At 38.2% G+C, this 22,607-nt stretch overlaps 2 protein-coding genes, 1 long non-coding RNA gene and 1 other non-coding gene across 5 annotated transcripts; 2 read left to right on the top strand and 2 right to left on the bottom strand.

The window, feature by feature from the left end:
* Window positions 1–357: 357 nt before the first annotated feature.
* On the bottom strand, window positions 358–2,230 carry LOC125211768 (cytochrome P450 71AU50-like). Its single transcript, XM_048111688.1, has 2 exons — window positions 1,286–2,230; window positions 358–1,214 (listed from the first exon to the last, which is right to left on the bottom strand). The coding sequence occupies exons 1-2, from the start codon at window positions 2,165–2,167 to the stop codon at window positions 567–569; spliced, it is 1,530 nt and encodes a 509-aa protein (XP_047967645.1). The 5' UTR covers window positions 2,168–2,230; the 3' UTR covers window positions 358–566.
* A 1,681-nt stretch (window positions 2,231–3,911) lies between these two features.
* On the top strand, window positions 3,912–6,908 carry LOC125211951. 2 transcript variants are annotated; one of them, XR_007174582.1, is made up of 4 exons: window positions 3,912–4,506; window positions 5,188–5,498; window positions 5,572–5,651; window positions 5,739–6,908. It is a non-coding gene; the product is annotated as an uncharacterized LOC125211951 (long non-coding RNA). The 2 variants fall into 2 exon arrangements; XR_007174583.1 differs by having other exon boundaries at window positions 5,142–5,498.
* Window positions 6,909–9,997: 3,089 nt separating this feature from the next.
* On the bottom strand, window positions 9,998–10,069 carry TRNAD-GUC. Its single transcript has one exon. It is a non-coding gene; the product is annotated as a tRNA-Asp (tRNA).
* A 9,782-nt stretch (window positions 10,070–19,851) lies between these two features.
* Window positions 19,852–22,437, top strand: LOC125209337 (pollen-specific leucine-rich repeat extensin-like protein 3). Its single transcript, XM_048108938.1, has one exon. It carries the CDS (start codon window positions 19,852–19,854, stop codon window positions 22,435–22,437), a length of 2,586 nt encoding a protein of 861 aa, XP_047964895.1.
* The last annotated feature ends 170 nt before the right edge of the window (window positions 22,438–22,607 follow it).

The raw sequence follows: 22,607 nt of genomic DNA, 5'->3' as shown, positions 1-22,607 counted from the left end.
AGGAAGAATAAATTAGAAGAATTTCTTTTTGTATAAATGAAATTAGAATGACAAAAAAAAAGGAATTTGATAATAACCGCAAATTTGGATGTGAAATTAGGGCATTTGCAGGAACGTGCTCAATACAGACAGGATATTTGGGCGTTTCCTCTTTCTCTATTATTAAAGGTGAATTGTCGGTTGTTTGCCTCAGCAATCCTTGTTTGCGACTTCTTGAGTTAAAGATTATTGATAAATGTGGGGCGATTTTCTGTGTGGGGGATTGTTTGAAGAGGTGCCTAATTAATATAGCCCGCAATGTGTTTGATGAATTGTTAATCATTTATATCTGACAAGTACTCTTTCCCTTTAAAAAAGTGAAATTTGAAACTGCTTACTCTTCTTAATAATCTTACTCTTAATTGTGTTTGTACATGATTGTGATAAAATGCTTGTATTGTTCAAATGCATGATTTGAAATTCAGCTGAACAACTATGCTATACTGCAATAACTGAACTTGACTTTGTAATAATTTTGATATCTCATAGCCTTGTGAAAAATGCACCTCACTGAGTCACTGTAGTACTTATTTAGCTTCTCTTACTTTTCTTCTACATCTCTTGTTGTGCAACCGAAAGGTAGGGATTGCCATTAGATGATTGGCCCTTGAAACAACAACGCCAAATTCCCCATCCATGTCCAGTTCCTCTGGTGACATCTCATTCGGCAGCTGCCAATCAAAGCAGTGGACTAACTGTGACACGATCAGTCGAACCTGGATGAGCCCCAGTTGTATTCCGGGGCAACCTCTCCTCCCAGATCCAAATGGGAGGAGCTGGAAATGCTGTCCCTTAACATCAATGTCACTGCCATTGAACCTCTCCGGAATGAACATCTCCGGATCAGTCCATACATTTGGATCGCGCCCAATTGCATATGTGTTGATGATTATTCTTGAATCTTTTGGTATGTCGTAGCCATTAACCTTGCTGTCTTCCCTGGAATAGTGAGGAATCAACAGTGGACCCACTGGATGCAGCCTAAAGCCTTCCTTTACAACCATGTTGAGATATTCGAGTTGGTCCAGGTCAGACTCCTCAACCATCCTATTCAATCCCACAACTTGCTCCAACTCTTTCTGTAGTTTCTTCATAACTGTTGGATTTCTTATCAGTTCGGAGAGTATCCACTCTACCGATGCTGCTGCTGTGTCCATCGAACCTATGAGCAAGTCCTGCACATGTAATTCATCACTAAGGAGTAATAGCTTTTCCAAACAAGAAGTTGAATTATTCATGTGCTTACCAGCATCATAGCCTTGATGTTACGCCGGTCGAACTGAAACTCACATTCTCCACTCTGCATTATGGACAACATGGTATCGACAATGTCTTTGGCCTGCTCAGGACGATCCCCTGCTCGAACATGGTCTTCTATAACCTTCTCGAAGAAATCATCGTAAACTTTTGCGAGTGCCTTCATCTTCCTTATCAGCCCTTGAAGATCCAAGACTCCAAGGAAAGGGAAGTAATCACTCAAATTGGGAACCGCTCCTAGTTTCATCCCTTCATGGATCACAGCTTTGAAGCCTCTCTCATCTATGTCTTTGTCAGCATATTTCTTGCCAAACACCATTCTGCAGCTCATCTCTGCGGTCAGGGACGAGACCTTGGCGCTAAGATCGACAGCAACGTGTTGTCGGGAAGCTTCCTTGAGCGATTCGACAAAATGAGCAAGCTCTTCCCTTCTCATAGGCTGGAAAGAGTTGATCTTGAGGTTGCTGAGCAGCTCTAAGGTGCATAGCTTGCGCATGTTCCGCCAATACGGACCGTAAGCCCCGAATGCCAGATTCCTCTGATCCCATGAGAGATACTTAGAAGCCTGATGAGGTGGTCTACTGGCAAAAACAAGATCATCTGTTTTCAGGAAAAGCTCTGCTGCCTCAGGAGATGAAACGACGATGATTGGAGCGAACCCGAATCGCATGTGCATAATCGAGCCGTGGTCTTTGGCAATCCTTTGCAGATCTTGGTGGGGATTCTTCCCCATCATGTGTAGATGTCCCAGAATAGGGATCCCTTTTGGACCGGGAGGCAGTCTCCTCGTCTTCTTCTTCCTATTCGTCGCCAACGAAACTAAAGAGCCAGCTAAAATGGCCAAGACAAGCCAAAACCAAGTAAGTTCCATTTTTTTTTTGCTAGAGATATTGTGTGATTGAGGATTGATACAATAAAGTAGTTTGAATGGATTTGTAGATGTGTGTTTCCATTCATATTAATTATGCTTCGTGTTTTCCATGTATGTGAATTCAATGTGGGCCTGCCTACCCTTAATATCTATCTACTTTTCAATACTCCATCCCAAATTATTTGAGATTCCATCCCAAATTATTTGAGATGTAAATATTCTGTGCACGTAATATAAGAAATTGATGTTTAAAGATTAAGGGGAGAATAAACTATGGAATAAAATAAAGTGGGAACTGAAAGAGGCAATAAAGTGGGAAAGAGAAAGAGAATAGAGTGAGTAATTTTGATACAAAATGTTGTAATGTAATTGTATTAGAGTATCTCCAATCATTCCTCTAAACTCAAATCTATTTTAGTGTAAATCTCACATTAAATATTGATTTGCTCCAACCATTTATTAAGTCGAGCTTTTTTGAGCTACTTTGAGTCTCTGATCACTTTTTCTTTTTATCTATCTATCCATATTTCAAGAGCATGTTGTGGGAATGAAGAATGCCGAAAATACCCCTAAGTCATTGAAGTTTTTTTTAATCTAAAAAAGGTTAAAATAGTAAAATTTGTGCGGGTTAGAATACAATTAATAAAAATTTTCAGATTAAATCACCTAATGGTTCCGATTCTTCCTTAAAAGTCATCGATAATTCTGATTAGAATATTCTAAATTTGAGTTGGAATAATACTCTATGGACTTCATTTATCCATTTCCTAATATATTAATGGAGAAGAAAAAATGATTACGGAATATGCTTTAATTATTCATCGTATTATACTTAATATGTTTATAACAAAATTAACTAAAAGCAAGCTAATAAACATGTGGATTGTGTGTGTGTGTGAATATTTCCACCTCCTGTGGAAGACGCCATCTTTGACTGTAAGATTGGTGAAATGCTATTTCAATAAATCCAATAGAAGAAGACTACATAAGTCTATAGGGTTGGTAGATCACTCGTGTTGTGAGTGTTGATATTAGTACTACACCCTCCTTATTTTCCTTATTTAAAGAGTATCAGTATTTGGTTTTATACGAATTTTAATACATAATTAGATAAATAAAAGAGAAATAGAAAGAATTTTTTTTAAAGCATTTGGTAGTAGATATTGGAGAATGAGTCTCATCTCATTAGAGAAAAATGAGTTATCAGGATTAGAAAGTTTATAGTAATTTTTAGGGATAGTTTAAAAAGAAAATAATTTATCTATTTTTTAAGGACGGAGGGAGTATTAAATTTTTAATTTGTGCCTTAGTAGAAGATTTTTATAATATCGTTATTTTTTCTGATTTGAGTTTTCCACGGTTAAATTCTTGTCTCACACTTTTATATTTAGCACCAAAATTTGTTTTTTTTGGTTTGGGAAAAAAGAATTATCCTGATTCGGGGCATCATTTATTTTGATAATCTTTAAGTATAACAACGGGGTTTTTGATTCACGTCGAGCTCATTTAATTTTATTTAATTAGGTATAAGTTCACATTGACGTCGACAATTTATTTATTTTTTATTCACTTTTGCGGTGAGACTATTTTTAAAATAAATAAATTCAGAACGAATAAGCTAGGATCACCTCCATCATAGTATTATACATCATTTGCTACCCTGTTATTGCCAATAAAATAATGACATGTGTTTACTCTTTAAAATACTTAAAAATAAGAAAAATCCTATGGGACAGTTCTTTACAAACTATCGCCAACGTCAAAATGACACCACTGAAAAATCCAAAGCATCACTACTAGTCGCAAGCCACCGGAATCCCCAATCACCTGGCCACCTCTGCCTCTCTCTCTCTCTCTTTCCCCTTACTTCTCCCCGCCTATAAGCTCCAACACCTCTCGGATCCCCTGCAAATGGCAGCCACTTTCCCCACTGCCGCCTCAACTCCATTAAACTCGGAGAGATATAGGAAATAGCAGTATAAGCGAAAGATTTGTTAATTTCTTCTAGTATGTGAGATTACCAGTGAAGTTTCGGAGTTTGATATTGGCTTGAGCGCGATCTGCGAAGAGCTCGGCGGCGGTAGGGCTCAGCGCAATGGCTCAGTGTAGAGGTCAACAGCGAGCTCGAAGTAGTCATCGATGAAAGCCTCTTTCGCCTTCCTCTCCAGATCGGAAGACGCCATTGATGGGGGATTATCAGAACTCGCTCACAGCTGTGGATTGATTAGAGAATGAAGAGTAGACGACGACTTGATGGTGTATGATGTGGGGGAGGTGATCCGCTCCTCCGGCTAGATTGGTCCTTTGCATTTTTTAGGGCGTTAATTTGATGATCAAAGGTGAGATAATAAACTGAAGATGAAATGTTTGACGATAGAATACACGATTTTGTGAAGAAGTGCCACATAGGATTTTGCTTGATTTTGAATATTTTAAAGAGTAAACACATGTCACTATTTTATTGGTGGGGGCATCAAATGGTGTATAGTATGGCGGAGTGGATCTCCTAATCCACTTTTCCTACTCCATTCCTAATCTTTATTTGCGTTCGTGAATTAAGATGATTGATTTTTGTTGGGAGGTTTCTTGTGTGTGCTATTGTTTGGAGTGTTTTCTGTGTACTTAAATCAATGTGTTTGATGAAATGTTAATGATGTATACATGAAAACAGTAGATTTATTTTGCAAAGACCTTCAGGATCACTTTTCCCCTTTGATAAATGGATTTTGAAACAGGGCATAGCTACTCCCACTTCTTAATAATCTGTTATAATCTTGCTCTAAATTATGTTTGGACATGATTGGCATAAAATACTTGTACATAACAGAGTTAAAGAAGAGTGGGTGTATTGTTCAAATGCATAATTTCAAATTTCAGCTGAGCAAATAATTGAACTTGACCTTGAAATAATTTTGATATCTCATAGCCTGGCTGTGAGTACTTATTTAGCTTGTCTTACTTTACTTTTATATAGATTGTTTTCAGGAAGCAAATTTTAACAAGTTTGCTTCAAATGCTAGTTGTGCAACCGAAACGTGGGGATTGCCGTGAGATAATTGGCCCTTGAAACAACAAGGCCAAAATACTCATCCATGTCCAGCTCCTCTGGTGACATATCATTTGGCAGCTGCCAATCGAAGCAGTGGACTAACTGTGACACGATCAGTCGAACTTGGATGAAGCCCAGTTGCATTCCGGGGCAACTTCTCCTCCCAGAACCAAATGGGAGGAGCTGGAAATGTTGTCCCCTAACATCAATGTCACTGCCAATGAACCTCTCCGGAATGAACTTCTCCGGATCAGTCCATACATTTGGATCCCGCCCAATTGCGTATGTGTTGACGAGTATCCTTGATCCTTTTGGTATGTCATAGCCATTAACTTTGATGTCTTCCATGGAATAGTGAGGAATCAACAGTGGACCCACTGGACGCAGCCTGAAGGTTTCCTTGACAACCATGTTGAGATATTCGAGTTGGTCGAGGTCAGACTCCTCAACCATCCTCTTCAATCCCACAACTTGTTCCAACTCTTTCTGTAGTTTCTTCATAACTGTTGGATTTCTCAACAGGTCGGAGAATATCCACTCAACCGATGCTGCTGCTGCGTCCATTGAAGCTGTGAGCAAGTCCTGCAAATAAAATTCGTCATCAACTTATTGCTGAGCAAATGTTTATCCAAAAAAGATGTAGAATTATTCATTGGACCATGTGCTTACCATCATAATGGCCTTGATATTACGTCTGTCGAACTGAAATTCAGATTCTCCACTTTGCATTATGGACATCATGGTATCAACAATGTCTTTGGCCTGCTCAGGACGATCCCCTGCTCGAGCATGGTCTTCTATAATTTTCTCAAAAAATCATCAAAAACTTTTGCGAGTGCCTTCATCTTCCTTGTCATCCCTTGGAGATCCAAAACTCCAAGGAAAGGAAAGTAATCACCCAAATTGGGAACTGCTACTAGTTTAGTCCATTCTTGGATCACAGTTTTGAAGCCTCTCTCATCTATGTCCTTGTCAGCATATTTCTTGCCAAACACTAGTCTGCAGCTCATCTCTGCGGTCAGGGACGCGACCTTGGCACTAAGATCAACCGCAACGTGTTGTCGGGATGCTTCCTTGAGGGATTCAACAAAATGAGCAAGCGTCTCCCTTCTCATAGGCCGGAAAGAATTGATCTTAAGGGGGCTGAGCAGCTCCACGGTGCATAGCTTGCGCATGTTCCGCCAATACGGACTGTAAGCCCCAAATGCCAGATTCCTCTGATCCCATGAGAGATACTTAGCAGCCTGATGAGGTGGTCTGCTGGCAAAAACAAGATCGTGTGTTTTGAGGAAAAGCTCAGCTGCCTCAGGAGATGAAACGACGATGATTGGAACGAACCCAAATCGCATGTACATAATGGGGCCGTGGTCTTTGGCAATCCTTTGCAGATCTTGGTGAGGATTCTTCCCCAGCATGTGTAGATTTCCCAGAATAGGGACCCCTTTTGGACCTGGAGGCAGCAGCTTCTTCCTCCTCGTAGCCAACGAAGCCAAAGAACCAGCTAAAATGGCCACGACCGTAAGCCAAAACCAAGTAAGTTCCATTTTTTTGCAAAATTTATTGTGTGATTGAGGATTGATATATCTTTTTATAAGCTTGTTTGAATGGATTTATAGATGTGTGTTTCCATTCATATCAATTTTGCTACGTCTTTTCCATGTTATGAATTTAATGTTAATGTGGGTTTGCCTATTTCTTCGTACATATTAGTTACTCCTAAGGTTATTTAAGCTTAATCCGGCCTAATCGATCATTATAATTGAAATTTATGTTTAAACTATTACATTGATAGTCTTGATCTCAACTACCAAATGCATTTGGGTTAATAAATTGTCGCATAGAAAGGAGAGATTGTATGTATTAGAAATGGGCCACTCACCCCTTAAAAGGCCTCATAAGGGGGAGGGTTATCCACACTTATATAGAGAAGCTAGGATCATCACCAAGCCGATATGGGACAAGATATTAGAATTTTAACACGCCCCCTCACGTGTGGGCCGGAATGACACATCGGACTTCCATCACGTGGGTAGGCAAGAGAAGAGATAAAGAGATAAACCATCATCGACTTGGGCCCTGCTCTGATACCATGTTGAAAAAGAAGATTTGAATTGGAATGAAGAAATCTTCATTGAAGGAGTAAGAACAAACTGTGAAGAAGAAACCGTCGACTAAAGGAGAGAAACTGAGAGAAAAGGAAAGGAGATATTCATTAATGACTACATTTTGACAAAAAGGTAACTACACATTACAATGAAATGCCTTATATATAGGCTGGAACTAACTAATAAGAGGTCTAATAAAATGATAAACTAACTAATTAATAGCTAACTAATTACATTTTATTTTTCTATTTCAACACACCCCCTCAAGATGGAAGCACGAACAAATGCTACCATCTTGGAAAGAAGTATCAAACACCACCTACTCGCCTACTGGAGTTACTGTCACTTCATCCGGTTGCAAGAAAGATGACTTGTTCTTGGCTGACATTAACACTCAGTTGAAGCACAGAAAAATCACCATTGATGTTACAGTTGACACAAGTTCAAATTCTTAACCACCAGCACAGTTGATCAGCCTTGCTCTGGAGTGAAGACTATTATCTTCAGCTTTAAAGTTCCTCGCTATCCACAAACAAGAAATTCCCCCACGGTCAAGGTGGAGCAGACTGATGTACTTAGGTAACAATTGCTCAAACTGATCAATTTTTCTCAAAATATCTCCCTGCCACAAAGCATCCCCTAGAATGCTGCTGACTTCAAAATAAAACCAAGATCATTGGGACTCAAGCACACCTGTAAGGCTGCACATAAAATCACTTCAGCAGCAAGGACTTCATCCATGAACTCCTTGGCTCCAGATCTTGCAACTTCTGTGGACTTAGCTTATCTAACAAAACTTGAGCTGCTAATTTATCTCAACACTCCCCCTTAGTAGAGAATCCATCTTGAGCATTTTCAATTCATCATATTGCTGCTGGAATAATGGTTAAATCTTGATGCCTCAAAACATTCACTAGTATCAAGTACATCCAAGATCACCACACAAACCATACAAATTCTAATCCTCCAATATAGCTCAACATAGCAGAAGCTCTAACAACAGATTTCCACTCCAATTTCAAGCTTTGATTCTGAATGAAGCACCACTGCAATTACCAATTGCTGTATCTGAACTACTGAGATGCAAGTGTGCTCTTCCTAACACCAACAAACCAACATTGACCATCAACAGTAGCCACAAAAAGTCTTGCAGTTGCAACAACTAAGAACAATCACAACACCAGCTACGAACAACACTGCATATAAGCATAGCCTTTCCTCCTCACCCAAACAAACAACATATCTGGCAAACTGACTTCTCAAACGAAACAGATCCAACTGAACAATCGGTGAACAACAAAACAAACATCCGACGTACAATCGAAAACCAGAGATAAATCTGAAAATATATTCAGATTCAACAACAAAAAAACCGAATTCAACGGAATTAAACCGATATAATCAGGCAGAATACAATCGATTCACAGATCGAAAACAAAACTGATACCTCAGATTCAAAAACAGGTTATAATTGTGAAATCGGAGCATACAACTCCATACTTCAACATACTAAACCAAACATGAATCCTGAAGCAGAGAGAACCGATACAATCGGAATTGAGAAAATTGAAAACTCAATTGAGATCAGAAGATAGAGAAATCACCGATCAATTGGTGAAAACATAACAATTTCAGTGAAGAGATAACGAGAGAGGAAACAGATTCGAAATTTCAGATCGGCGGAAATTAACGCCGAAGAGAGAAAAAAAACTGACAGACTTTGCGGAAGAACTACGGCAGGAAACAACAACATATCCGGCCTGAAGATCTCTCCCGGAACAATCAGCAGAAATTTTCACGAAATCAAAAACCCTAGCTCTATGAAAAAACTGGCAAACGAAAAATAAAAAAAAAAGATAGAGGAGATAGAGGTAATCAGAGGCAATCAGACCAAGCATTTGTTGCTCAAATCTCTGAGCCCCAAAAGCTACGTTAAAGTGAAAAGGAACCGTAATGTTCCGTGGATAAAGCATTACGACGCCGTTTCATGCATGAGCGTCGATGAATATCACGGCCTACTGTACTCGGGCTCATGGGATAAAACCCTCAAGATTTGCAGAATTTCGGATTCCAAATGCCTCGAGTCCCCGTCATGGCGGCGCCGGGCGGGATGGTCTTCACGGGATCCGCTCAAGGCGTGGCGGCGGGAGGAGGACGGAGCATTTTCTGGAGGAGCACGCCGTGACGGCGGGGGAGGGGCGGTGTATGCGGGTCGTCGGACGGGCTGGTGAGATGTTGGGAGGTTGGGAAGCGGTTGGTGGCGTGCGGCGGTGTTCTGAGGGGGCACAAGGAGGAGTGCATGAGTGTGTGGCGGTGCTGAGGGGGCATGGTGGGCCTAGCGGCGGAGGAGGAGGGTCGTCGGCGGTGGATTGTATATAGTGGGAGTTTGGATAAGAGCGTTCAGATTTGGAGGGTGTCTGAGTGAGGTATAGTTCACACTCGAGTGAAGAGTAGATGTATGATTGTGCTTTAACTTTGTTTTAATACTGCCAAATCAATTACTACTTCTAATTAGTACTGTGACTTATTTGTAATTTAGCATTGTTTTTAAGACTTGACAAATGTTTGTTTGCCATCACCACTAATGCTCTTGTCTTATAGGTTGAATTCGACACGTTTCTGTGATTCGTATAATTAATCAAATAAATAACAAAATCTTAGTATTCAAAATAGCAACGCCGTTGCCGGGGATCGAACCCGGGTCACCCGCGTGACAGGCGGGAATACTTACCACTATACTACAACGACTTGATGAAAGCTTAACCGAACTTTATATATCTGACTTTAAATGTTGGCACCGAGCAGCTTGGATGTTGTGGGCTTTAACTATGAAAATGTTGCTGCTGGTTTCATATGAGTAAAGTTGGAATCCCAAGTCGATGGAGGTTTCTTCTGAGAATTCATCACGTGTCGTGGTGGGAGTGAAGATTGTGTATTTCTGGCCTTGACAGAATGCAAATATCCAGTGGCATTGAATTATGAGAAGAAAGGGTTGTGCTATAAAGGAATAATGGGAGAAAAGTGTTATGGAATGCTTAAAAAACTGCTTGCCACCTATACCTACTACAGAGTTGCTTATGTTGCAAATCAAGCTCTTCTTCCTACACTTGGGTGGGTAATTGCTTATATCTTATACTTTTACAAGTGGCCTATCCTAATTATGCATCAAGGAGAGAAACCAAGTCAGATTATCCGTGCGAGGATCACTAAAGTAGAGCTCATGCTATTACTTTGACATTCTTTTTTCGTGTCTATATCTATCTTCAGGCTGCTGGATTCAACTCAACTCAACATTCCTAGTAGCTTCCATTTTGCTTGCTTTTTCAACGTGCAAGTTTCATGTACGACTTTGTTTAAAGCACGGCATGCTTCTTTAAAAGCATCATTTCATTTGGTAATAACAGTGTGAATGTTGCATCACCAATAACCAGCCTTGTCATTTGTACCACTGTTGGTTGGAAACAATGTTTCTACTCCATGTGTTAGGCTCTTTCATAGTTCCCCTGTTTCTTTGTTTTCTATGATTAATTCTAGCTGGAAAAAAGTCATTAACATATTTTCATAGTTAAAATGTGTCAAATTGATCTAACTGAAAATGAAAACTCATGATTGAATTCCATCACCAAACATGTCTTTTCACTCCATGCCAAGATTGTATATTGTGTTCCATTCGAGCATCAAATTCGTAATCCAAAGAAACGTATACATCATGAGACGAGGAGACAACAAGCAGATCTTGAACCTTGTTCTTTTAGCTTCAGGTATGCATATAGAATTCTAGATCAACATGATGATTCTTGATTGCGTAGTTTGATGTGCATATAATAATCAAGATTAGGAGTTGCAATATGAAACATAATGTATTGTACAAGAGCAAGCAACATTCTTATAGAGAAGTAGGAGCATAAATGATCATTTACAGAAGAAAAAAAAAAGAAGATCCGTTGTCCTTAGCTTGGCGCAAACCGGTCCATGAGCAAGAACATGGCGCTTTCCGACATCGTCTCCTCTCTTTTGGCCTGTTGTTTTGCTTCTTGGCTTTCTTTCACTTGTTGAGCAGCATCCCTTTTTCTGGAAATTAAAAATAATGGAATTTTTTCTCTCATGTTTGCTCTTAGCTTTGTCGGCTCTCCCACGCGTAAATCTGCTACAGTTGCCATTTTTTTCTCTCTCGTGAATTATTGGTTATAAGATGTGGTAGCAAAGTAAATGAAAGAGCGATGTTTATATAGGGAATTAAGTGAAGAAATTGTGGTATAAAAGGAAAGAAAATCTCTGTGGTTTTAACTGGACATGCTTTTATTCATGCGAATATTCTTCAAGATTGGCTACCGCCCATTTTCCCAAAGGAATTAAGAAAATTCATATTTAAAACGAGCCTAATTAGGAATTAGAAACATGCCGCTGAAGTCTTGTTAGGTTGAGATTTTTTAACCTAATTGAGAATTGAGATGCAATCTCAACCATTCATTCAGAATATTTATAAAATGTCAACAGCATGTAGTTTATGTCAATTAGGGGTATTATCGTCAATAGCCTGCACATAAAATGTCAACAACTTTATTCAATAAATACTTTTTTTTATTTTAATTTATTTTATTTTTTAATTTTTTTTATGTTTTTTTTATGTTTTTTTTAAAAAAAATTAAATTTTTTTTATTTTTTTTTATTTTTATTATTTTTTAATTTATTTTATTTTTTTAAAAAAAAAATCATTTTTTTTGTCAACTACATATACAACTCGTGTCAACTACACGTCAAATGTCAATAACTTTATTCAATACATACTTTTGACATGAATTGTACATGTAGTTGACATTATATTGTGTAGTTGACATGAATTGTATATGTAGTTGACATGGATTGTACACATAGTTGACATTATATATGTGTAGTTGATATGAATTGTGTGTGTGGTTGACATGGATTGTACACATAGTTGACATTATATGTGTTTAGTTGACATGAAATGTATATATAGTTGACATTATATATGTATGTAATTGGCATGGATTGTTCGCATAGCCCCCGTTCGGTTGGCCAAATTGAATCATTTGATTAGTTTAATCAAATGTTTGGTTGGTTATATTGAATCTCAGACTAAATCCCAGATTGAGTCAATGACAGATAGTCAGAGGATAACTCATCAGGGCCTCACCCCTCCGACAAAATTAATCGGTGATGTACAAGTTATTAACTTCCAAATCTACCCTTTACTAGTTCTCCCCCAAATCGCTGCCGACGGCTCCCCAAATTCCCCTGATGCAATCAATCTCCTCAGAGCTCAGAGCTATAATTGAAATCGCCGATCCGTCAATTCTCACCGCTAGGAGTGAGCAAAAAAACCGAAAACCGAATATCCGAACCGAACCAAACCGAAAAATTGAAATTCGGTTCGGTTTTTTCGGTTATTCGGTTCGGTTCAGTTTTGAAAATAAAATAATTTCGGTTTTTCGGTTCGGTTCGGACGAAAAAAAAACCCGAAAAACCGAAAAACTGAATTATATTTAATATAAATATATTAAAATATTATATATATATATATATAATACTTAAACTCTAACCCTAATAGAAATCCGCCGCCTCCTTTCTCAATCTGCTTCTCCATTCTGGGTTCTCAATTCTCAATTCTCCGCCTCCAATCTCAATTCCGGTCTCCACTCTAAATCTCACAAACTCTAAGCATTCATCCCGCTGCCTATCTCTGTTCAAGCCAATCGCCGCCTCCGCCCTCAAGCAGTGCAGCCATCGACACCGTCAGACGTGTTCCAACCATCAACGCCGCCTTCAGCCGCGCTACAACCATCCACGCCGTCTTAAGAAGAAGGTAAAACTTAAACGCATCTATTTTCTGCATAGCTCTCAAATTAGTGTTCAAAATTAAAATACTTCGAAAGTTCTTGCATTTTGGCAATTATTCTTAGATGATGAGTATTTAGATTTTTTCCTTTAAGAACTAGAAACAATTGAAGAATCCACAAATATCTTCTTGACAGAAGAAGATAAGACACATAAACTTTGATATTGCAAGTATTGAAGATGAATTCATATGCTTAAATTAAGTATTATGATATTTAAAAATTGGATTCCCCTAATCAATCCAGATCTGCCGCCTCAGATTCAAAATTTTTTGTTATTCTAATTTTCTCAACCTCTCTATTATACATTTGCATTTTCTTTTACATTCATAAATTCTCTAAATTCGGGTTTTCGGTTTAGTTCGGGTTTTTTAGTTCGGTTTTTCGGATTTCGGTTTTTCGGTTTTCGGTTTCGGTTCGGTTTTGATTTTAGCCTAAATTCGGTTTTTCGGGTTCGGTTCGGTTTGGGCAAAAAACCGAACCGAAATCCGAATGCTCACCCCTACTCACCGCTCTAAAACTCCAATTCTTCACCAAAATCGCTCAATTTCTGAAATCGAGATGTTTAATTTCTGAAATCGAATGACATCTCGAGAAAGGGAAGGAAAATGGAGCTGAAAACCCTAATCGCTGCGTGCATTTGGGGGTGGAATCGGGTGAAGGCAGTCGAAGCCGGAGGCCCGAAGCGGTGACGGTGGCGGTTGATTTACTGCTCGAGACGAGCAAGAAGAGAATGTGTGAGATGCTGATGGTGGTGGTGGACGTGCTCTGCTAATGCGCGAACGTGAGGGTGGCTAGTGGGGCATGCGTGGCGGGGCTGGCGGTGGTGTCGAAGAAGAGACCGAGGATGTCGGGGGCATCGAGCAAGAGAGAGGGGCGGCGGTGTGGTGGAGATGGTGCAGAGTGGGATGGTGCAGAGTGGGATGGTGCTGGTGTATTAGACCCATTGTTTGAAGGGTATCTTAGTAATATACATTATTTTGGCACTATATAATATTTTAAATCAGAATTATATTAAAATAGACATTCCAACCAAACACCTTTTTTTAATCCAAGATTCAATCTTGTATTAGCCTATATTATATCATAAGACTATTTAATCTAGGCAACCGAACACAACCATAGTTGACATGAATTGTATATGTAGTTGATATGAATTGTATATGAATTATATTAAAAAATATTTATTGAATAAAATGTACCATGATATTATCATTCTGCCATTTCATAATTAATTAATCTAAAAAATATTTTCCATATGGAAAAATCTGGACCACTCATTTAATAAAAATGAATGGCTGATATTGCATCTCATTTCTCAATTAGCATAAAAATTCTTAATTGATCACAATCCTATATGTGGTAGTGTAATCATACGCAAACTCCAAATATCTTTCAAACTTCAAACTAGGGGTGAGCAAAAAAAACCGAATATCCGAACCGAACCAAACTGAAATTTTGAAATTCGGTTCGGTTTTTTTGGTTTTTCGGTTCGGTTCGGTTTTAAAAATAAAAAAAAAATTTGGTTTTTCGGTTCGGTTCGGGAAAAAAAACCGAAAAACTGAAAAACCGAATTATATTTTAAGTATAATATTATATATATTTATTCTATTAATTTAAATATATTATATCATTTATATAGTATATACTTTAAATATATTTTATATAGTATGTATTATATATATTCTATTAATTTTATATTATATATTTTAATTTATATTAATATATATAAAATGAATAAATTATAGGGGCATGTTAGGGCGCCACCACCCCTTAAAATAACAACATACCACCATTCCTAGCCAATCATTTCGTACACGCTATGCGACGTAATAATAAACTGTACCGGCTATGTGGCAAAAAAAATCCGAAAAGACTCGGTCAGCTAATTTCTGGCCGGTCTTTTTTATCCAAGCTAATTTTTCTTTATTCAAGCACATCCGACACACTATACAACAATCTATACATTGTTGTGTAGGGTTTGTAATATTGTTGTGTAACGTTTATAATATTATTGTATAAGATATATATATATATATATATATATATATATTAATATACATTTTTTTCGGTTTTTCGATTTTTATTGAAAATTTCGGTTTTTCGGTTTAATTCGATTTTTTAAGTTCGGTTTTTCGGTTATTCGATTTTTCAATTCGGTTCGGTTTGAGCAAAAACTGAACCGAAAACCCGATTGCACACCCCTACTTCAAACTATAATTTGGTCCACTAATTATACTCTATAGATAAGACGAGGTTATATTCGAATGTCAACAGATGCCATATGATGTCAACATAAGGACATATATGGAAATAGGTATTACTTCATCTGCTATAATGTCCCAATTTCACTCTCACATTCCAAACGATAGATATGCACATTATGGAAGGAAAATATATTCAATGTTCACAAATATTCAGGCACATAATCTCCACTACCGCAATATCCATCACAATAATCTTCTTCGGTGTGATTCTAAGTGGCTGTTCGGTTCATGAAACAAAATTGTCTTGAGATGCAGTGTAAGATACACTAAAATAGACCTTGGCTAGGATTAAATTAGTCTTATGCATGGTTGTAGAGTAGGGTGGAGGAGAATAATGAGGAGAGGGAGATGGACAAATTAGTAGGAGGGGGTGAGGTGAGATGGTTAGTCATGGGATAGGTGAAAAGGAGTCCATTCAAATGGGCCGAAATAGACCCATATCTACAATTGTTAGCTAAAATTTGCTTGAAAATGTGAATGGAGAAGATAAAAGTTATCTTGGAAACCGAACGGGCACTAAGAAGACGACGATACTTGATAAACGATTTTGATTCTATTGATGTTTCTTACAAATCACAGGGTATGTTTCTGGTGCATGGGGTGATATTAAGATGATGTTTTTTTTGATTTCATTATTTACGTCAAAGGATTTGTTTTTATTTTAGATCCAGTCTTTAAACTCACATCACATGATATAAAAGTCCAATCTTTGTACATGTCATAATTTCTTAATATTGAAATTATTTGATAGTGCAAACAAGAGTGTTCGTAAATTGTAGTTATACTACATTTGTGTGGCTTATAATCAACTTAGATTGATTAGCCATCAACTATAAGTTGGTGTTTTGTATTGACATTTTGAAGACGTGGTTAGGTTGATATTTTGTTGATTAATAGGGTTCTGTTGTTGTTGACCCCAAAGAAGATATCCAGATTTCTTCTCCACCGATTTCAATTGATTTTTCTTGCGCAAGTTCACAATTTTTATTGTATGTTCTGTTAACATTTCGGTTGGTATAAAGTAGACATTTTGTTGATGATTTTGGGTTGATATTTTGGATTTATGTTGCTGACTTAAGTTGATACTCAGTTGATATTAGAGTTATGTTATATAATCCCCATTGATATTAAGTTGTAGTAGATTCATTCTTGATATTATCCCTCGAGCAGTGACATTGGATGCGTTGATAATATGACACATTGACACCTTGTTGATATTATATTCTGATTGATATTACATGTTACCGATCGATTTTTTTTGTGTGTAGTGTCAGTCATTCTTGAATGTAGATCCGAGTTAAAGTCCGATGCAGTGACAGATCCAATGTATAACAAGGGGGTACAATTGTACCATAAGTATAGAATATTAATTGTATATTTAAGCCATGTTTCTAACCAAGGCTTCGTTGGTGGATTTGTAGTATATAACCAAAGTCAGAGCAGAGTTCAAATAATCAAATCTCACTAGTTGCGTTTCTTTATGTTTTCCTATTATTTTTCTTTTTAATTGTACTTTTTGTACTAGTTTTTCTTATTTTTTTATTTGTGATTGTATGATTATTATATAACAAAATATTTAAATAAATCAAACCTTTAATAAATACTTTATGTAATATTACAGTATTATATTCTATTTATCGCACCCCCGAATCTAAATTTTTGGATCCGCCACTAACCCGTTAGCAAGGATTATCTTTGCCCTTTCCGAGATTCAGACTTAGGTGCATCCAATCAAATGAGTGATCTATAAGCTTCGTTTATCATATCTTTTATAGTGACCCATTCTCTCATTTCTTTACTGTTACTAACGACGTGAGACATGTTAAATAATTATGATCTAAAATGAAATGAAAATAATTATCTTTTGACAAATAACCAAAAGAATTATAAAGTTTAGTCAAATTCTAGTATATTATTCTCTCACTCCCGCTTAAGATGAAATATTTTCCTTTTTAGTTTGTCACAACTAAGATGACACATTTAATTTCCTTTTGTGGAAACTTTCTCTCTCCAATTAATACACTCAACCACTTTTTTCACTTCTATTAAAATATTCATCTTTCTTTATCTCTCTATTTAAATACTTACACCCACACTTTCTCTCTCCAATTAAATATTTTAACCGTAACTCCTAAAATCTCGTGTCAGCCAAGAAATGCGTCATCTTAGCCGGAACGGAGGGAGTAGTTGAGACAGATAAAATTATAATTCTATTTTATTATTATTTTATAAACAACAAGAAAATGTAAAATACTTAATCTATACATCTATTTAAAAGGCGAGTTTTGGCCTTATTTTAAAATATTTATAATTATTTTTATTGCATCTATTGTTTATTTGATGTATATACATTGTTGTTATATATTCCTCCTTTTTTTTAAAAAAAGTAGCAACTATTTTCATTTTGGTTCGTTCTTCAAATATAGAAACTTTAGAATCTTTTTATTTTAGGACATGGATCCACAATCCACTAACTTTAGTACTTTCACTATTTTTTCTCTTTCTCTCTCTTACTTTACTCATTTTTATTTTCCTCTCTTTTACTTTATCAATTCTTTTCACTTACTTTACCAATTGTGCATTAAAACTCATGTCATTTCAAATGTTTCTATTTTTAAATACAGAGGGAGTAGTACATAACTAATTAGTTATTTCTGTTTTGTAAGTTGTAGATACTACTTTATTTTTAATTTATAAATCAAATTAAATATTTATGCATCGCACCCCCTCTCTATACTGGGTGTGAGTTAATTAGTATTTTTAAAAATTGAGTTATTTTTAAATCACACTCCTTTATATATATTATATATATATATATATATATATATATATATGACATTTTTTCAAAATATTTCGTTTTATGAAATGAATATTTGTATTGGTCAATTTAAATAAATATCACAAGTTTACTAAAATATAGTAATTAATTTATCTCAAGTTTTCATTCGAATGTATGACAATTAGTGGTGCCCTTCTCATTTACCTACGAGTGGGAGATTATAATATGTTATGAACTTGAATCCTTCGAGTGGATTCTAACTCCAAAATATAAACCATACGTATGAAAACTTGAAGAAGAAAATTGGTAAACTAAACAAAAGTAAACATTCTATTACTTGTTTTTCATGCCATGCTTGAAAGAGCTTATAGAATTTATAGACTAATGACTAACCAACTAACCAATCCACTAACCACTTAACTATGAAACTAAATAACCGACTATCCACTAACTATGATGGAAACGTGATTAAATAACTGATGAAATGCTAAATCATATCACATATTTGTATCATAATATACCATAAAAAAAATGACATATAGTATATTGTACTGAAAATATTATATTCATACCAAAATTATCGAAGTATTGAATTGCGGTATACCAAAGTTTTGGTACGAATCCCTTTAACAGTGATAAAATAAACGTAATAGATAAAAAACGCATGTAGTAGAAGTACGTCAAAATAAAAAATGGTGATTCCCAACTTGTTGATTTAATCCATTTAATATTCTTTCTATTTTTTGAGCAACATTTTTTGTCTTCGATAATTTCAATCACCTTTAATTTTCGATTTATATAAAGAGAAAACAAATTACCAAAAAGATGACTAGACTAGAATATAAGAGATATTAATAAAACTAGTACTGCAATATCAATGAACAATAGTAGATAAGAATACTAATCCGTGATAATTAAAAATGCGTGTGAATCATTCTGTCAAAACTTACAGTGAACAATATGTGATTTGTTGTGACAAATATGTAGGACAATTTTATTTCGTAGAATCATATACTATCATATACTCCCTCCATTCCACATAGAAGCGTTTTTTCTCGGCACAGAGATTAAAACAAAATTGTGTTAGATGAGTTAAGTAATGGAGAATAAAGTGGAAAATAAAAAAAATAGAGAGATGTAGAGAGAAAAAAGTAAGAGAGAGTAAAGTGGATGTGGAAAAATGTGTTGACTTTTACTAAAAAGGGAAATGGCTCTATTACTATGAAATGTACCAAAATGGCAAAAAATGACTCTATTACTATGGAACGGAGGGAGTATAAAGTAAACACATATAATTATTATTTACTAAATCAAGTTACGCATTCCAATTACTATTCATGACCTTTTAATTAAACATACTCCATAATCAAAGAGGCAGGGAAACAATTAGCTGTGAGATAATTCCAAGTTGGTGTGTCCATATTTAGCGGTTAGAAAGAAAGAGAAAGACACGAAATACATGGTTCATCTCCTATATTTTTGGTGTGAGAAAGAACATTGACCTCCAAAAATGGATGGCATTGCATAAGTTGAACGGAAAGAAATGTCTGAGGAAGTAGCTCATATTTATTGTGACAAAACTCTGGTAGAAGCTACAATGGGTTAATTCTCCCCAAGGAAGTTATCATGGAAATCAAAACCTTGGGCTGCTGTCTCCTCCTCATCCTTTCTCACCTTGCCATCCCTTCCTTCTCTCAGCGAATATTCCAAGCTGGATTAGGTGTTGGTGCCCATAGTCAAACAGGCTCCGAAGCACTGTCGGAGTCCGAAGAAACCACAGATCCCGATCTGGAATCAACCCCAACACCCGAACCACATACAACAACAATCTCCCTAGGGAAAGACAGAGAGAATGAGAAAGAGCCAACCCTTACACCCGAACCCAACAATAATGAAGAACCAGATGTCGAGCCAACCCAACATACCAAAGAGAAAGAGTCACACATAGAGAATGAGAAAGAGTCAACCCTTACACCAGAACCCAACAATAATGAAGAACCAGATGTCGAGCCAACCCAACATACCAAAGAGAATGAGTCACACATAGAGAATGAGAAAGAACCAACCCTTACACCAGATCCCAACAATACTGAAGAACCAGACGTCGAGCCAACCCAACATACCAAAGAGAAAGAGTCACAAAAATCTGACAATCACGGAGAATCAGACAACGAGACAACCTCGGACCCCGAAGAGAAAGAGTCGACTCCTACTCCCAAAGCAAGCAATCATAAAGAATCAGAGATGTGCAGCTACAAATGCGCCTCTGAGCCAACTCCGAAGCTTGCCAATCAGAGGCTAGAAGGAGCCTACAAAGCCCTGCGGGCATTGAAAAAATCCATATACTCTGATCCAAATGGCTTCACAAGCAATTGGGAGGGTCCCGATGTGTGCAGTTACAAAGGCGTCTTTTGTGCCAAGGCTATGGACGATGCCAATATCCTAGTGGTGGCCGGTGTTGACCTTAACCATGGCGATATCGCTGGTCACCTCCCCTCAGAGATCGGGTACCTAGTCGACATCAGCCTCCTCCATCTTAATTCCAATAGATTTTGTGGGATCATCCCAAAAGAGATCAAGAACCTCAAGCTACTGTACGAGTTGGACGTGAGCAACAACCGCTTTGTGGGGTGTTTCCCGGAGGTGGTGTTGGAGTTACCGCAACTCAAATACCTCGACTTACGGTACAATGACTTTGAAGGCGAGCTACCTCCGGAGCTCTTCGACAAGCCCCTTGATGCAATTTTCTTGAACAACAACAGATTCCACTCAACCATCCCGGAAAACATTGGTAACTCTTCGGCCTCCGTCATCGTAATGTCAAACAACCATCTCTCTGGGTGCATTCCGTCCAGCATCGGAAAGATGGCAGGAAAATTGGACGAGTTTGTGGTTTCGTACAATGAGTTGTCAGGGTGCCTTCCAGAAGAGATCACAATGTTAAACACGACCAAAGTTTTTGATATCTCCAACAATAAATTTATGGGCGACCTACCGCAGGGGATGGAAAACATGAAGAGTATAGAGGTACTCAATATTGGGAATAATAAATTTAGGAGCAAGGTTTCGAAAACTGTTTGCACCTTGACGAATCTTAAGAACTTCACCTATTCTTACAACTTCTTTGATGCCCAAGATCCTGAGTGTATGATCAATGCGCTTCCCATTGTGGCTATTGACGGTAGGAAGAACTGCTTGCCTCGAGAACCCAATCAGAGGCCAGAGAAGGAGTGTCGCATAGCCTTGAGCAAGAAGGTTGACTGCAATGCCGGTTGTCGACCCCCGACTCATGGCCATTCGACCAGTTGTCGACCTCCAAAATCCATTCCATCAGCTCCGACTCCTAAACCCACACCTTCGCTGAAGCCTGAGCCAACACCTAAACCTGAGAAGACGTTTGTCCCGTCCCAGATTCCCAAGGCATCACCTCCTCCTAAAATGGAGACACCAACCCCTGCCCCCTCACCGGAACCATCTAAGCCGCCTTTACGACAAAAACGTGTTGCCCCACGCCTCGCTTCTTCGCCACCTCCAGTCCACTCTTTGCCGCCCGAAGTTGAACCCACACCTCCTCTAGTTCAATCACTCCCACCACCAGTCCACTCTCCACCACCATCTCCCGTAAAGTTACATCCACCTCCAGTTCCATCACTCCCACCACCAATTCACTCTCCACCTCTTCCAGCCCACTCCCCAGAACCACAAGACCACTCTCCACGAACCCCAATTAAGTTTCCACCACCACTAGTCCACTCTCCACCTCCTCCAGCCCACTCCCCAGAACCACAAGACCACTCTCCACCAACCCCAGTTAAGTTGCCACCGCCACTAGTCCACTCTCCACCTCCTTTAGTCAAGTTATTGCCGCCCCCAGTCCACTCTCCACCTCCTCCAGTCAAGTCGCCACCACCTCCACTCCATTCGCCACCGCCACCAATCAAATCACCACCACCTCCGGAGCACTCTCCACCACCCCCAGTTAAGTTACTACCACCACCAGTCGACTCTCCACCACCTCCAGTCAAGTCACTACCGCCCCCAGTCCCCTCTCCACCTCCTCCGGTCAAGTCGCCACCACCTCCAGTCCACTCGCCACCGCCACCAGTCAAATCACCACCACCTCCGGAACACTCTCCACCACCCCCAGTTAAGTTACTACCGCCACCAGTCGATGACCCCCACCACCTCTCACAAGGCCTCCACCACCACTAAACTGACCACCGCCACCGCTCACCTGACCTCCACCACCGCTGAACTGGCCTCCTCCACCTCTCCCCTGACCCCCGCCATCACTGAACTGACCTCCACCACCTCTCAGCTGACCACCACCATCATTGAATTGACCCCCACCACCTCTCACGAGGCCTCCACCACCACTAAAC

The sequence above is a fragment of the Salvia hispanica genome, chromosome 3, assembly GCF_023119035.1.
Source record: "Salvia hispanica cultivar TCC Black 2014 chromosome 3, UniMelb_Shisp_WGS_1.0, whole genome shotgun sequence".
Classification (NCBI taxonomy): Eukaryota; Viridiplantae; Streptophyta; class Magnoliopsida; order Lamiales; family Lamiaceae; genus Salvia; species Salvia hispanica.
The sequence above is the reverse complement of the archived record's forward strand: the minus strand, read 5'-3'. Positions and strand labels throughout refer to the sequence as shown.

Excerpts from the sequence above, each read along its gene's own strand:
- LOC125211768 (XM_048111688.1), bottom strand. The coding sequence starts at position 2,167 with ATGGAACTTACTTGGTTTTGGCTTGTCTTGGCCATTTTAGCTGGCTCT. Across the intron at positions 1,215-1,285 it reads ACATCAAGGCTATGATGCTG|GACTTGCTCATAGGTTCGAT; the intron begins GTAAGCACATGA and ends TTACATGTGCAG.
- LOC125209337 (XM_048108938.1), top strand. The coding sequence starts at position 19,852 with ATGGAAATCAAAACCTTGGGCTGCTGTCTCCTCCTCATCCTTTCTCAC.